Source organism: Delphinus delphis, chromosome 21 (genome assembly GCF_949987515.2).
Source record: "Delphinus delphis chromosome 21, mDelDel1.2, whole genome shotgun sequence".
Taxonomy (NCBI): Eukaryota; Metazoa; Chordata; class Mammalia; order Artiodactyla; family Delphinidae; genus Delphinus; species Delphinus delphis.
This window is the reverse complement of record NC_082703.1, coordinates 18,795,566-18,810,081: the sequence shown is the minus strand read 5'-3', so window position 1 is coordinate 18,810,081 and position 14,516 is coordinate 18,795,566. Positions and strand designations below refer to the sequence as shown.

The 14,516-nt window shown below is 39.1% G+C and overlaps 1 protein-coding gene across 2 annotated transcripts in view; it reads left to right on the top strand.

Moving 5' to 3' along the window:
• ASAH1 (N-acylsphingosine amidohydrolase 1) overlaps positions 1-14,516 on the top strand; it is a 42,470-nt gene that overhangs the window by 5,980 nt on the left and 21,974 nt on the right. For both annotated transcript variants that reach the window (XM_060001530.1, XM_060001531.1), the window contains one exon: positions 11,050-11,096. In XM_060001530.1, the coding sequence (XP_059857513.1) occupies positions 11,050-11,096 (47 nt within the window). The remainder of the gene's footprint in view (positions 1-11,049; positions 11,097-14,516) is intronic.

Here is a 14,516-nt window from a genome sequence, read left to right as displayed (position 1 = left end):
GTTACAAGTGGAGAGGGGGAAGGGGGAGAGGCAAATAAGGAGTAGGGGATTAAGAGATACAAACTACTATATATAAAATAAATAAGCTACAAGGATATATTGTACACTCCAGGGAATATAGTGAATATTTTATAATAACTTTAAATGGAGTATAAGCTATAAAAATTTGAATCACTATGCTGTATACCTGAAACTAATAAAATACTGTAAATCAACTCTACTTCAATAAAAAAATTTTAAAAACCAAAAAAAATGACTTCAGTACCTTATGAACACCTGAAGTACCCTGATCTTATGGCTGCTAGCTTTAAAAATTGCAATCACATTTACCCTTTTACAGCCAATTTCTATGCAGATTTCATGTCTTTGTATTTCATGTTTATTTATTGCTGTCAGCATTATCATAGTAAAATGTCTTATCAATCTCAGACTCTTGCATATATGATTAGCTTGCTCTGTTACCTCTGGGGCAGTTGAACTCTCCTAATATTTGATAGAGCACTTGTAACTTCCCTCACAGCCGTAAGAAATATGCCTTGTAGTTTAATTTTATATTGACTTTGGAACCCAGGTCATGCAGATAAAATTACTAGGGAAAGACGAGCATCATTACATTTCATTTACTCACTGAGTTGATTCTAGTGATCATCAAAAGCCCTGAAGGGAATGCAGATTGTTCCCTATTAGGAATTAAATTGAGGTTTTCTTGTTATCTCTGTGGGAAGCTATGAGAAAGATCAGGGGGAGCCTGAACTGGGGCTCTGTCACCTGTTGTGTAACCTTGTCACTAATGGATCTGGGCCTTGCATCCAGAACATGACCCCATGACCCTAAAGTTCCTGAAAACTTGAACTTCAGTGAAAAGGGCATAAATTAGATTTTTGTGAATCAAATCACATTTTAAACTCACCAAAAGCGCTGATATTTAGAAGAATCTTATAGTGAATAAGTTAGAATGAAGTAAGAGTTGTATTTCTAAAGTTAATACTTGCCCTTCTTATTAAGTGCTGTTCGGAAAATTCGTAGTTTTAAATCAAGATGTTCTTAAGTAGAGTGTTGCTTTTTGGTGTCCATTTCCAATTTCACTAAGCAAGGACTAGTGAATTTAGAATCCCTGCCCTCCAATGCAGTCATATGTTGTTATCTTAAAATAATTTTAGATACTGACAGCTAAAAATACTTAAAATCAGGGTTTGCCTGGTGGCGCAGTGGTTAAGAATCCGCCTGCCAACGCAGGGGACACGGGTTTGAGCCCTGGTATGGGAAGATCCCACATGCCACGGAGCAACTAACCCGTGCGCCACAACTACTGAGGCTGCACTCTAGAGCCCATGAGCCTCAACTACTGAGCCCGTGTGCCACAACTACTGAAGCCTGTGCTCCGCAACAAGAGGAGCCACTGCAATGAGAAGTCCGCGCACTGCAACAAAGAGTAGCCCCCGCTCCCTGCAACTAGAGAAAGCCCGCATGCATCAACGAAGATCCAACACAGCCAAAAATAAATAAATAAAATAAATTTTTTTTTTTTTTTTTTTTTTTTTTTGCGTTACGCGGGCCTCTCACTGTTGTGGCCTCTCCCATTGCGGAGCACAGGCTCCGGACGCACAGGCCCAGCGGCCATGGCTCACGGGCCCAGCCGCTCCGCGGCATGTGGGATCTTCCCAGACCGGGGCACGAACCCACGTCCCCTGCATCGGCAGGCGGACTCTTAACCACAGCGCCACCAGGGAAGCCCAAATAAGTAAATTTTTTTAAAAAAACTTAAAATCATGTCAAGGAATCACTCTGAAAATCCTCAACATAATGTAAATAAAATGTACATGTAAATGCAGTAAATGCAGTTTTTTAATTTGATATTGTAAAATGTGTATCAAAGTGTACATAGTTAAAGAAAATCAAATAATATAGAGAGGCTTATGATTAAAAAAACCCAGCCGTCTCCCTGCTTATTCTTTCTACCCCATCCCCCTTCTCTGGAAGCAAACACTTTTTTGTTGTTTTTGTTGTTAATTGTTGTCGTGTTTTTCGAAGTATAGTTGATTTACAATATTGCGTTAGTTTCAGGTGTACAGCAAAGTGATTAAGTTATATATATTTTTTCAAATTATTTTCCATTATAGGTTATTACAAATACTGCATATAGTTCCCTGTGCTATACAGTAAATCTTTGTTGCTTATCTATTTTACATATAGTAGTACGTATCTGTTAATCCCATACTCCTAACTTATCCCTCCCTACCTCCCTCCCTTTCCCCTTTTGTAACCATAAGTTTGTTTTCTATGTCTGTGAGTCTATTTCTGTTTTGTAAGTAGATTCATTTGTATTGATATTATTTTTTATATTCTATATATAAGTGATATCACATGATACTTTGTCTTTCTGATTTACTTCACTTAGTATGATCATCTCTAGGACCATCTATGTTGCTGCAAATGGCAATATTTCATTCCTTTTTATGGCTGAGTAGTATTCCATTGTGTATATATCACTTCTTTATCCATTCATCTATTGATGGACACTTAAGTTGCTTCCATGTCTTGACTATTGTAAATGTGCTCCTGTGAACATTGATTGAGGTGCATGTATCTTTTCGAATTAGAGTTTTCATCTCGGAAGCAGACACTTTTAACTGTTCGTACTCAAGTGATGTTCAGCAAGATACCACCTCTACTGTCCTACTAGTTATTTGCAGCTCAGTCTGTTTTGATTAATTGGTGCCCATGCCAAATTGGGTGCCGAAAGATGCAAATATCACCCCTGGTTAGCTTTATGAATACTGCTACTTATAATGTGTTTATGCTGAATTTGTCAGAATCCACTTGAGGCATTGTCTGCTCTCATACGTATCCATCTCAATGATGGATAAAAATTTAGTTTACTTTCAACAATCTTCCCTGAACCTTTCTTTTTTCTTTTTTTAAGTGTTACTGAGATATAATTCACACCATACAAATCACCCACTAAAAGTGTACAACTTAATGGCTTCAGTATATTCACAGAGTTGTACAACCATCACTACAATCAATTTTAGAACATTTTCATCACCCCCAAGAAACCCCTCACCACTTAGCCTTAACCCTGAAACCTACTTCTCAGTCTTAGGCAGCCACTAATCTACTTTTTGTCTCTATAGATTTACCTATTCTGGACATTTTCTATAAAGCGGATCATACAATACATGTGACTGGCTTCTTTCACATATCATAATGTTTACAAGGTTCATTCACATTGTAGCATCAGTACAGTAAATGTGCATTCCTTTTTATGACTGAGTAATACTCCACTTATGGATATACCATATTTTGTTCATTCATCACTTAATGGACACTTAGGTTGTTTCTGCTTTTGGCTATTATGAATAATGCTACTGTGAACATTTATGTACAGTATTTTTGTGTGAACACATGTTTTCATGTCTCTTAGGTTTATACCTAGGAGAGTAATTTGCTGGGTCACATCATAACTCTGTGTTTAACTCTTTGAGGAACTGCCAGACTGTTTTCCAAAGCAGCTGCACTATTTTATATTCCCACTGGCAGTACATGAGGGTTCCAGTTTCTCTACATCCATGCCAACACTTGTTTTATTATTATAACTGCCAACCTATTGGGTGTGAAGTGGTATATCATTGTGCTGGTTTTTTTTTTTTTTTTTTGCTGTACGCGGGCCTCTCACTGTTGTGGCCTCTCCTGTTGCAGAGCACAGGCTCCGGACACGCAGGCTCAGCGGCCATGGCTCACGGGCCCAGCCGATCCGCAGCATGTGGGATCCTCCCAGACCAGGGCACGAACCCGTGTCCCCTGCATCGGCAGGCGGACTCTCAACCACTGTGCCACCAGGGAAGCCCTCATTGTGCTTTTGATTTGCATTTCCCTATTGGCAAATGATGTTGAGCGTCTTTTCATTTGCTTATTGAGTTATATTTTATGTGGAGAAATGTCTGTTCAGATCCTTTGCCCATTTATTAATTGAGTTCTTTTTATTACTGAGTTGTAAGATTTTTATATATTCTAGACAAATCTTTTACCAAATATATGCTTTGTAATCGGCATAAATGTAAGGGTTTATTTCTGCACTCTCAGTTCTGTTCCATTGATTTATATCTTTATGCTGGTAGTGCACTATCTTAATTACTGTAGCTTTGATAGTATGTTTTAAAATCAGGAAGTGTCAGTCCTCTAACTTTGTTATTATTTTTTAAGAACGTTTTGGATGTTCTGCGTCCCTTGAATTTCAATGTGAATTTTAGGATCACTTGTCTATTTCTGCAAAGAAGCCATCTAGGATTTTGATAGGTATTGCATTGAATCTATAGATCAATTTAGGGAGCATTGCCATCTTAACAATATTAAGTCTTCCAATCTATGAACAATGTATATCTTTCCATTTATTTAGGTCTTTAATTTTTTTTCTACAGTGTTTTGTAGTTTTCAGTGTACAAGTCTTACACATCTTTGGTTAAATTTATTCCTAAGTATTCTATTCTTTCTGATGCTGTTGTAAGTGGAGTAGTTTCTTAGTTTCATTTCAGTTTGCACATTGTTACTGTATAGAAATACATTTGATTGTTGTACATTCATCTTGTATCCTGCAACCTTGCCCAACTTGTTTATTATTTTTAAAAAGTTTTTAATGGATTCCTTAGGGTTTTCTGTAGAAGATAGTGTCATCTGAAAATGAGACCGTTTTACTTCTTTTCCAATTTGGATGCCTTTTATTTCATTTTCTTTTCTAATTGTCATGGCTCGATACTTAAGCACAATATTGAAGTAGGGCAAGTGGACTCCTTGACCCCTCTACCTTTTTCTCCCTTTTCTTCTTCAGTTCTATGTGCTTTCAGTCTTGTTTAGTAAACATTGGTAACATAATTGTAACTGTAATTGAGTCATCTATGCTTCGTATGTCTCCTTTCAAAGAATGAAGATGGTAAACAATGTTTAAAGAAGTGTGACTTGAAAACACTGGTCATTGCTCAGTGTGCTGTGATTACATGTCCTTCTCTATAATTCTAAAGCCGTAACTCTAACGGCACTAAAATATATATATTTTATATATATATAAAATATATATATTCAAATATATTTTCTACCAAATACTCATATTCATGCCAAATGCTCATATTCATTTTAATTTGCTTCATTTTAATTTGCTTCATATTTATATTATGCCTTGTACAAATTTTTTCATTGGAGTTTCTAATTTCTTTCCCTTTTTCTCATTAGAAGAAGAAAACAAACCTATGCCATCATCACTGTATCCTGTATATTTTTCAGCTTCTGACATATCTTCTCAATATTCTGTCTATTCTTCTTGAAACCTACTGAATTCCACTTCTAGTTGAGACCATTTTCTTTTTATTTGGACCATTCTTTTCCAAGACTGTAGCTTCCCCCTATAGTTTCTGGTTGTTTTTCTTTTTTCTTACACTGTGTGCCTCTTATCATATTCTCAAATTCTTCCAGCCTTTCAACTGTACAGTTTATTCTGTAGAGTCCCACTTTTTAGGGCACCTGTCTCCTTGATATAATGTTGCACTATTACTTTCTAGGTCTGTTGACTAGCTGTCACCTTAAGGGCTCCCTTTACCACTCTATGTTAAGTTGGAGCCATTCTTTTCTGGATCCTGTCCCATCTTTCTCTTGGTTTATGCCAGTGTTTTGCTAGAGTACATCTTGAAGTAATTTAAGAAAGAATGTATGGGAGGTGAACTTTCTGAGTCCTTGCAGTGACTTAATAGTAAAGACTTTAAATAAACTCAAAATTGATCGATGCCTTTACCAGCTATAAAATTCTAGTTTTAAATCAATTTCCTGCCAAGTTTGGAGGCATCACTCTCTTCTAGCATTTATATAGCTGTTGAGAAGCTTGGTGGAAGTGTGATTCTTATTCTTTTGTAGGAAACCCACTTCCTCTGGCCCAAACGCGGTGCTAGAAGCTTTTATGTTTTTCTCTTTATCCTTTATGTTTTGAAATAACTCAGTGATGTGTCTGACTGAAAGTCCTTGTATTCAGTCATTACTTCAAATAATCAATAGGTCTTTTCATTTTCAGGACTCATCTCCTTTCAGCTGTGGGAAATTTTCCTATATTATTTCTTTCATAATTTTCTCCTCTTTATTGCCTCTGCTCTCTTTCTGGAAATCCAGTTAATCAGATGTTGGGCCCCATGCACTGATTCTCTAATTCTCTTCTTATTTTTTTCCTCCTGTGTTTTCTATATAATTTTTCCCCTGTATTCTGGGAGAGATTTCCTCGCCTTTATTTTCCTATCCTTTTTATTTCGGCAGTTACGTTTTTTATTGAAGTATAACTGATGTACAATATTATTTAAGTTACAGGTGTACAATATAGTGACTTACAATTTTTAAAGGTTATACTCCATTTATAGTTATTATAAAATACTAGCTGTAGTCCTCATGTTGTACAGTATATCCTTGTAGCTTATTTTATACCTAATAGTTTGTACCTCTTAATTTCTTACCCCTATATTGCCCCTCCCCGCTTCCCTCTCTCCACTGGTAACCACTAGTTTATTCTCTATATCTGTGTCTGCTTGTCTTTCGTTATATTCAATAGTTTGTTGTACTTTTTAGATTCCAGATATAAGTGAGATCATACAGTATTTGTCTTTCTTTGTCTGACTTATTTCACTAAGCAGAAGGCCCTCCAGGTCCATCCATGTTGCTGCAAATGGCAAACTTTCTTTCCTTTTGTGGTTGAGTAGTATTCCATTATGTTTATATACCTTCTTTATCCATTCATCTATTGATGGATGAGCAGTTATGGGGTTTTTTTGCGGTACACAGGCCTCTCACTGTTGTGGCCTCTCCCGTTGCGGAGCACAGGCTCTGGACGCGCAGGCTCAGCGGCCATGGCTCACGGGCCCAGCCGCTCTGCGGCATGTGGGATCCTCTCGGACCGGGGCACAAACCCGTGTCCCCTGCATCGGCAGGCGGACTCTCAACCACTGCGCCACCAGGGAATCCCAGCAGTTATGTTTTTAATTACCTGGTTGAACTTATTTTTTATAACATCTTGTTTTTGTTTTATAGATATAACAGCATATTGAATTTCTCTTGAGGTTACTATTAGAGTATTGAATCCGATATTAATTTATATTATTTTGTTTTATATTTTCCTCTGTTCCTTAAAGTATTGGAATATTTTGGAGCTAGGTTTTTTTTTGTTTCTTTCTTTCTTTTTTTTTTTTTTGGCAGTACGTGGGCCTCTCACTGTTGTGGCCTCTCCCATTGCGGAGCACAGGCTCCGGACACGCAGGCTCAGCGGCCATGGCTCATGGGCGCAGCCGCTCCACGACATGTGGGATCTTCCCGGACCGGGGCACAAACCCGTGTCCCCTGAATCGGCAGGTGGACTCTCAACTACTGCGCCACCAGGGAAGCCCAGTTTTCTTTGTATTTTTCTAAATGTTAGAATAGGAAGCCTTTACTCTCAGGCAGGAGTCGTTAAACTTTTCCTGCACAGGGCCAGATAGTAAATCTTTTAGGCTTTGTGGGCCAAGAGGCAAAATCAAAGATGTTATATAGATATTTATATGACAAGAGAGAAGACAAATTCCCACAAAATTCTTATGATGAAAATGTTTTAATAACAAGTTAGCACACTTTTTGTAATAGAGGTCTGCTAATGCGAAGAATTGAATTCTTGTGGGTTGGGCATTTGATTTTTGGGACTTAGGGTTAGTGTCCCAAAGTGATTGCAAATGTTTCTATGTTGTTCCTGATCTGTAATGAGATTTTACATATTTCATCTTTGAAAATGTCTTTTTGTATAGATATATGGTAGGATGAATAATGGCTTCCCAAGGATGTCCATGTCCTAGTTCCTAAAACCTGTGAACATGTTATTTTTTATGGCAAAAGGAACTTGGCAAATGTGATTTAGTGAAGAATCTTGAGATGGGGATGTTGTATTGGATTATCCAAGGGGGCCGATATAATCACAGACATCTTTATAACAGGGAGGCAGGAGGCCAAAGAAGAGAGAAGATGCTATACTGCTGACTTTGCAGATGGAGGAAGGGGGGCACAAACCAACGAATGTAGGTGACCCCTAGTAGCTGGAAAAGTCAAGGAAACAGATTCTGCCTTGGAGACCCAGGGGAAACTCAGCTGTGCAGAACCATTTTAGACTTCCAACCTTCAGAGCTGTAACATAATAAATTTGTGTTGTTTTAAGCATTAAGTTTGCAGTAATTTGTTACAGCAGCAATAGGAAACTAATACAACTAAGTGCCACCAAAGTCTAATTCAGTCCACGAGCGTATGATTTTAATTGAGTCGCGGTATGTCCGAGAGATTTTTAGTTACTTCTCGGCATTTAGGTAGTAGGTGGAGGAGTTTTGACTGACGAAACAAAGTGGACAAAGCTGTTTTGAGGAAAGGAGATACCAGAGAGGTTCCTGACTCAGAGTAGCATTTATTCTGGAGAGTAAGAATAATAGATGAGGATGAAAAGAGTTTAGTTGAGGGGCCAGCAAACAGAAAATAACCCCCATCCCAACCTCTGCACAGAGAACTGCATATAACATTATAGCTAAGCAAAAGACTAAACCCACACACTCTCTTCCCCTCTTCTCTCTTTTTTTCACACATACATACCACTTCAGAGGGTTTTCCTTGACAGAAACTGAAGAGATCATCTGGCAAGAGCAAGGGCAACTTGTATGGGTGTTAGTACCCTGAGTGGTGGTTGGCAAACTACAACCTGGCACCTGTTTTTTTGAAGTCTGCGAGTGAGGGATGGTTTTTCCGTCTTTTAAAAGTTGGGGGGAAATTCAAAAGAAGATTAATATTTTGTAACATGTCAAAATTTTGTAAAATTTACACGTCAGGGTCCATAAACTGAGTTGTATTGGAGCACAGCTACACTTGTTCATTTGCATTTTGTCTGGCTGCTTCAGCACTACAGCAGTTGGGTTGTTGCAGCAGAGCCTGAATGCAGTGTGCTCGTAGCTTTCACTGCTGCTCTGCACACTTCAGATGACACTTATGCAATTGTAACTCAGCTGCATTTTAAGTGCCGCATGTATCAATGCACCAGGTTATTTTTAATCTTTAAGAAAATTACTAGTCTAAACCTATCACGTCAAAACAAGAAAAGAAGAGAAAAGTGGACTTCAGACGTGCTTTCAGGCCAAGCGGAGTAGGGATTATCTTGTTAATTAGCTGGCAAAGCATTGTGTTTATTACACAGTGACGCTAGAGTTGTGCTAAAAGAATACAGTGTATGTTGACATTACGAGACCGAGCAGTCATCACAGTATTCCCAACTCCTAGGGAAAAAAGTGGTTAGAAAAACAAGATCTAGAGTATCTCATCCCAGCAGAATTTATTTACACATTTTACAAAGTAAAATGAGGCTGCAGCCAAAGTAAGTCTCCAAGTAGCTTATTTGTTAGCAAAGCAAGAAAAGCCATTTGCCAAAGATGAGTTGATGAAATCACATTTGCTTGTAGAAGTTGAAGAAATGTGTCCTGAGAAAATTTGTTTCACACTGTAAGCTTTTAGCCGAGAACAGTTGCCTGGGACTTTGGCAGCAACATCAACATCAATTAAAGAACAAGGCAAATGATTCCTAGTTGTTTTTCTTGACTCTTGATACTGATCAGTTATCAATATTTATTAGAGCATCCGATGCCAAGTTTGAGACTAAAGAATTAGTCTCTATGAATAGTCTGCATAAAACAACAACAGGCAGGGTTGTTTTCAAAGAAGTTGAGAATTGAGTAATTCAGAAAGACCTGAAGTGGAATCTGCCATGATGTGTAACAATTGACAGTGGTAAAAATTTGTGTGGAGCAAAAAAAAGCTTAGTTGGACAAATGTACAAAACTTCTGAAAATGCAAGATGTTTAAAGCTTGTGGTTATTAAATATATTGTTGATTGGCAGGTACTTTGTGGGCAATACTTAAATCAATCATTCTGTTATTATTCAACCATGAAGTTCTTTTGCTCTCATAGATTTTCACTTGAGTGAATTTTGTAAGAAATAGATGCTGAATATCCTGACTGCCCCTACCACTTAACAGTTAGATAGGTTGGCAGCAGTGAAGTTTTACTACAACTTTTGAGCTCAGGGTTGAGACTGAAATTTTTCTGAATAAGAAGAACCACCCTCAGTCACTATTATCGAACACTGAATGGCTTTGGAAATTAGCTTTTGCTAATTTGATACTGAATTATCAAATTGATATTATTTAATACCTAATATTTTGTATTCTAATAATTTAGAAACAGAATTTAAATGCTAATTAAATTATCCTTTGATAATTTAAGTTTACACTTGATGCTGTTACTTAATGAGGTCCACCTAAAATTACAAGGCAAAACAGTACTTATATGGGAAACATACTATAGTATTTTGACAACAATGAGTGTTTGCATCTCAGGTAATGTCAAGCTACCTTATATACTTCCCATACAATCAAAAGTTAAAACAGGATGTGAGATCTCATTCCCACACAAATTTGCTGCAGATATATTTTCTGAGCTCAAACTACAGTTCTAGTAGTTTCCTTCCCTACTTCGCCTTCCTCTTATTGTGGATTTATACTTCTTAAAGAAATTTTTTTTGTCTTTTACAATATTGGGTCTCCAGCAGAAAGGAGATGAACATGCCTTGGCATCATGAACTAGTAATAAAAGAATGATAAATCACTGTGGGGTATCTCAGTTCCCCCACCATGGATTGAATCCAAGCCACAGCAGTGAACACCCAGAACCCTAACCACTGGGCCACCAGGGAACTCGGTCCATCTACGTTCTTATATTTTCTCTTTACTCAATATATTTGCAGTAGAAAAGGGAAATTACAATACCTGGCAAACAGTGCAAATTGCATTGAGTGAAAATGCACTTAGGTTTGAGATTCTAGAAGTTTTCAGGGGAGGAAAAGACTTTTAAGAGGCATTGAAATGGTCTAAAGTGGCAGATCATACTTGATTTTGTCTTCACAAGCTTCAACTGTTTTTGCAGATTGCCTACTCAGTTTGTTTTTCTGAAACTTAATTGTCTTTGTTTTTTAGTGGACAGAAGACTGCAGAAAATCAACCTATCCTCCCTCTGGACCAACGTGAGTAAACATCAGATGATCAAGACTCACTCTGCCCTTCGTGGAGACTTTTCTCCATGTGATGATCTCATAATAATAATGACAGTGAATAAAAACTTAAGTCATGTCTTCTTTTATCCTGAGACAAATTTTTCTTCCCTCAGGTTTGTGTATTATGCATTTGGCTAAGACTTTGAACAAATATGAAAATACCCCATGATGAAAATGTCCATTTCTAGCCTTTTGAAATCATAGGAGAAAAAAAACTATTTTCATTCTCCACTAAATTCTTCTATCTACCCCTGAGTATTTTCTCATCATGACAAATGCAGAGGTGACCTGTGATTTTCTGTGGTGCCTGAGTATAAACTACTGGATCATACTGAAACAAAAAAGTGTAGGGTCTCATGTGAAACATTAAAAAAATTAACCCTGGCATGATAATCAAAGCTATTGAGGACAAAACAGGATTGGAAAACATAGGGATGGGCCAATATCGTGTTTTAGTGTGTTTACATTAATATTTTTAGTTTAGGGTTTTGACCTTTTCATATCCTATGTGGCTAAATAAGCCTGTGGGAAAGACATAAAAACAGCTCACTGGCCCAGAGGGTAAAGAATGTGAAAAAGAAGGAAGAGGTGTGTCGGGAAGGGTAACGTACTATCCCTGCTCTTAACTCTCGCTAAAAGCTTGCTGCAGGGAAGGGAAGGCAGAGTACGTACAACTTTAACCAGTAATATCAAGATGACATTTCAGTTTTTATGGCACTTCAGGTATATATATGTTGTGCTATACTTGTCTGGATTATGTTTTCTAAATAGCCTCTGTCCTAGATACAGTGAAACCATAATAAACTAAATTCTTTGTATTTACTCACCTTTCTGTAGAAAGAAGCAAATATTTGGCAGGAAGTATTTAGAAGTTACCAGTTTCTATGTTGCTATGAAGCCAGTGCACACTCCAGCCCTCTAGCATGGCTCGGTCTCTGAGGCTCTTCCTTTTCATCACCACTGGCATTGTATTGATCTGCAGTGCCTTATTGATTGCGACTGTCTCTTGGCTGCTCTCTCTGCCCAGTTCATCGAACATGTACTGAGTACCTGCCACATTTAAGGCTTTTTTGTCCCTACTCCCTTTTATGTGTAGGTGTCAGTGAATTGACTGCCCTGCAAACTGTGCCTGCTTGGGCATTTAACTGGTTCCACGTTAGCATGTGTGCGTGTGTGCATGCACGCACATACACACGTAGCAAATAAACATTTTTCTTATATTTACACATCTTCATAATATAAATATGTTTGCCCTGGTGTTTCTGCTGGATTCCTTCCTACCTCACTGGCTTGTTCGCAAGACGAAAGTCCTTAGCTCCGCTCTGATCTTTGTTCTCTATGAATTATAAATGGATGTTGAGGACTCGGAGAGAAGTGTGGTATTCATATACCTTTGAATGACAACACATCCTCCTGTACCTTTTTTTAAAATTTTTGGCTGTGTTGGGTCTTCATTGCTGCACGTGGGCTTCCTCTAGTTGCAGCGAGCGGGGGCTACTTTTCGTTGTGGTGCACAGGCTTCTCATTGCAGTAGCTTCTCTTGTTGCAGAGCACGGGCTCTAGGCGAGCGGACTTCAGTAGTTGCATCTCGCAAGCTCGGTAGTTGTGACGCACGGCTTAGTTGCTCCATGGCATGTGGGATCTTCCCAGACCAGGGATCGAACCCATGTCCCCTGCGTTGGCAGGCGGATTCTTAACCACTGTGCCACCGGGAAGTCCCTCCTGTACCTTTAAGACCATCCTTTTTAATCAAGTGCACAGATTCTGGATGTATGCATTGGCAGTTGTGAGGGAGGAGAGAAATACCTGTTTATCCAGCCTGACCGGTCAAATCAGTGCTGGAGGTCAAGGGACTGACAACAAGGGCATTCCTGTATCCAACTGAATCCCATTATCATTTATTTTCTACTGTTCACTGGTGCTAGCATCTGCTGTCTTATTTGTGTATCTGTGTGTGTTGTGTCACTTGGACTAGTTGCCAAACAACCAGGTGGGTTCAGTCAATGATTAATGTTGCTTATGATGACCAGGGCACAGGAAATGCTAAGTTTCTAAAATAATTTCATGATGTTTATTGTTCACAGTAAAGGAGGAAAATATTCTACAGAGATCACTACTGATTAAATACCAATGCAGTGAGGCTACTGAAATAAGATGGTGGAGTAGAAGGATGTGCTCTCACTCCCTCTTGTGAGAACACCAGAATAACAACTAGCTGCTGGACGGTCATCAACAGGAAGACACTGGAATTCACCAAAAAAGACACCCCACATCCAAAGACAAAGGAGAAGCCACAATAAGACAGTAGGAGGGGCGCAATCACAATAAAATCAAATCCCATAACTGCTGGGTGGGTGACTCACAGACTGGAGAACACTTATACCACAGAAGTCCACCCACTGGAGTGAAGATTCTGAGCCCCACGTCAGGCTTCCCCACCTGGGGGTCCGGCAACAGGAGGAGGAATTCCTAGAGAATCAGACTTTGAAGGCTAATGGGATTTCACTGCAGGACTTCGACAGGACTAGGGAAAACAGAGACTTCACTCTTGGAAGGCACACACAAAGTAGTGTGTGGATAGGGACCCAGGGGAAGGAGCAGTGACCCCAGGGGAGACTTAACCAGACCTACCTGCTAGTGTTGGAGCATCTTCTGCAGAGGCGGGGGGTGGCTGTGGCTCACCGTGGGGACAAGGACACTGGCAGCAGAAGTTCTGGGAAGAACACCTTGGCGTGAGCCCTCCCAGAGTCCACCATTAGCCCCACCAAAGAGCCCAGGTAGGCTCCAGTGTTGGGCTGCCTCAGGCCAAACAACCAACAGGAAGGGAACCCAGCCCCACCCATCAGCAGTCAAGCAGATTAAAGTTTTACTGAGCTCTGCCGACCAGAGCAACAGTCAGCTCTACCCACCACCAGTCCCTCCCATCAGGAAACTTGCACAAGCCTGTTAGATAGCATCATCCACCACAGGGCAGACAGCAGAAGCAAGAAGAACTACAGTCCTGCAGCCTGTGGAACAAAAACCACATTCACAGATAGACAAGATGAAAAGGCAGAGGACTATGTACCAGATGAAGGAACAACATAAAACCCCAGAAAAACAACTAAATGAAGTGGAGATAGACAACCTTCCAGAAAAAGAATTCAGAATAACGATAGTGAAGACGATCCAGGACCTTGGAAAAAGAATGGAGGCAAAGATCGAGAAGATGCAAGAAAGGCTTAACAAAGACCTAGAAGAATTAAAGAACAAACAAACAGAGATGAACAAGACAATAACTGAAATGAAAACTACACTAGAGGAATCAATAGCAGAATAACTGAGGCAGAAGAACGGATAAGTGACCTGGAAGACAGAATGGTGGAATTCACTGCTGCGGAACAGAATAAA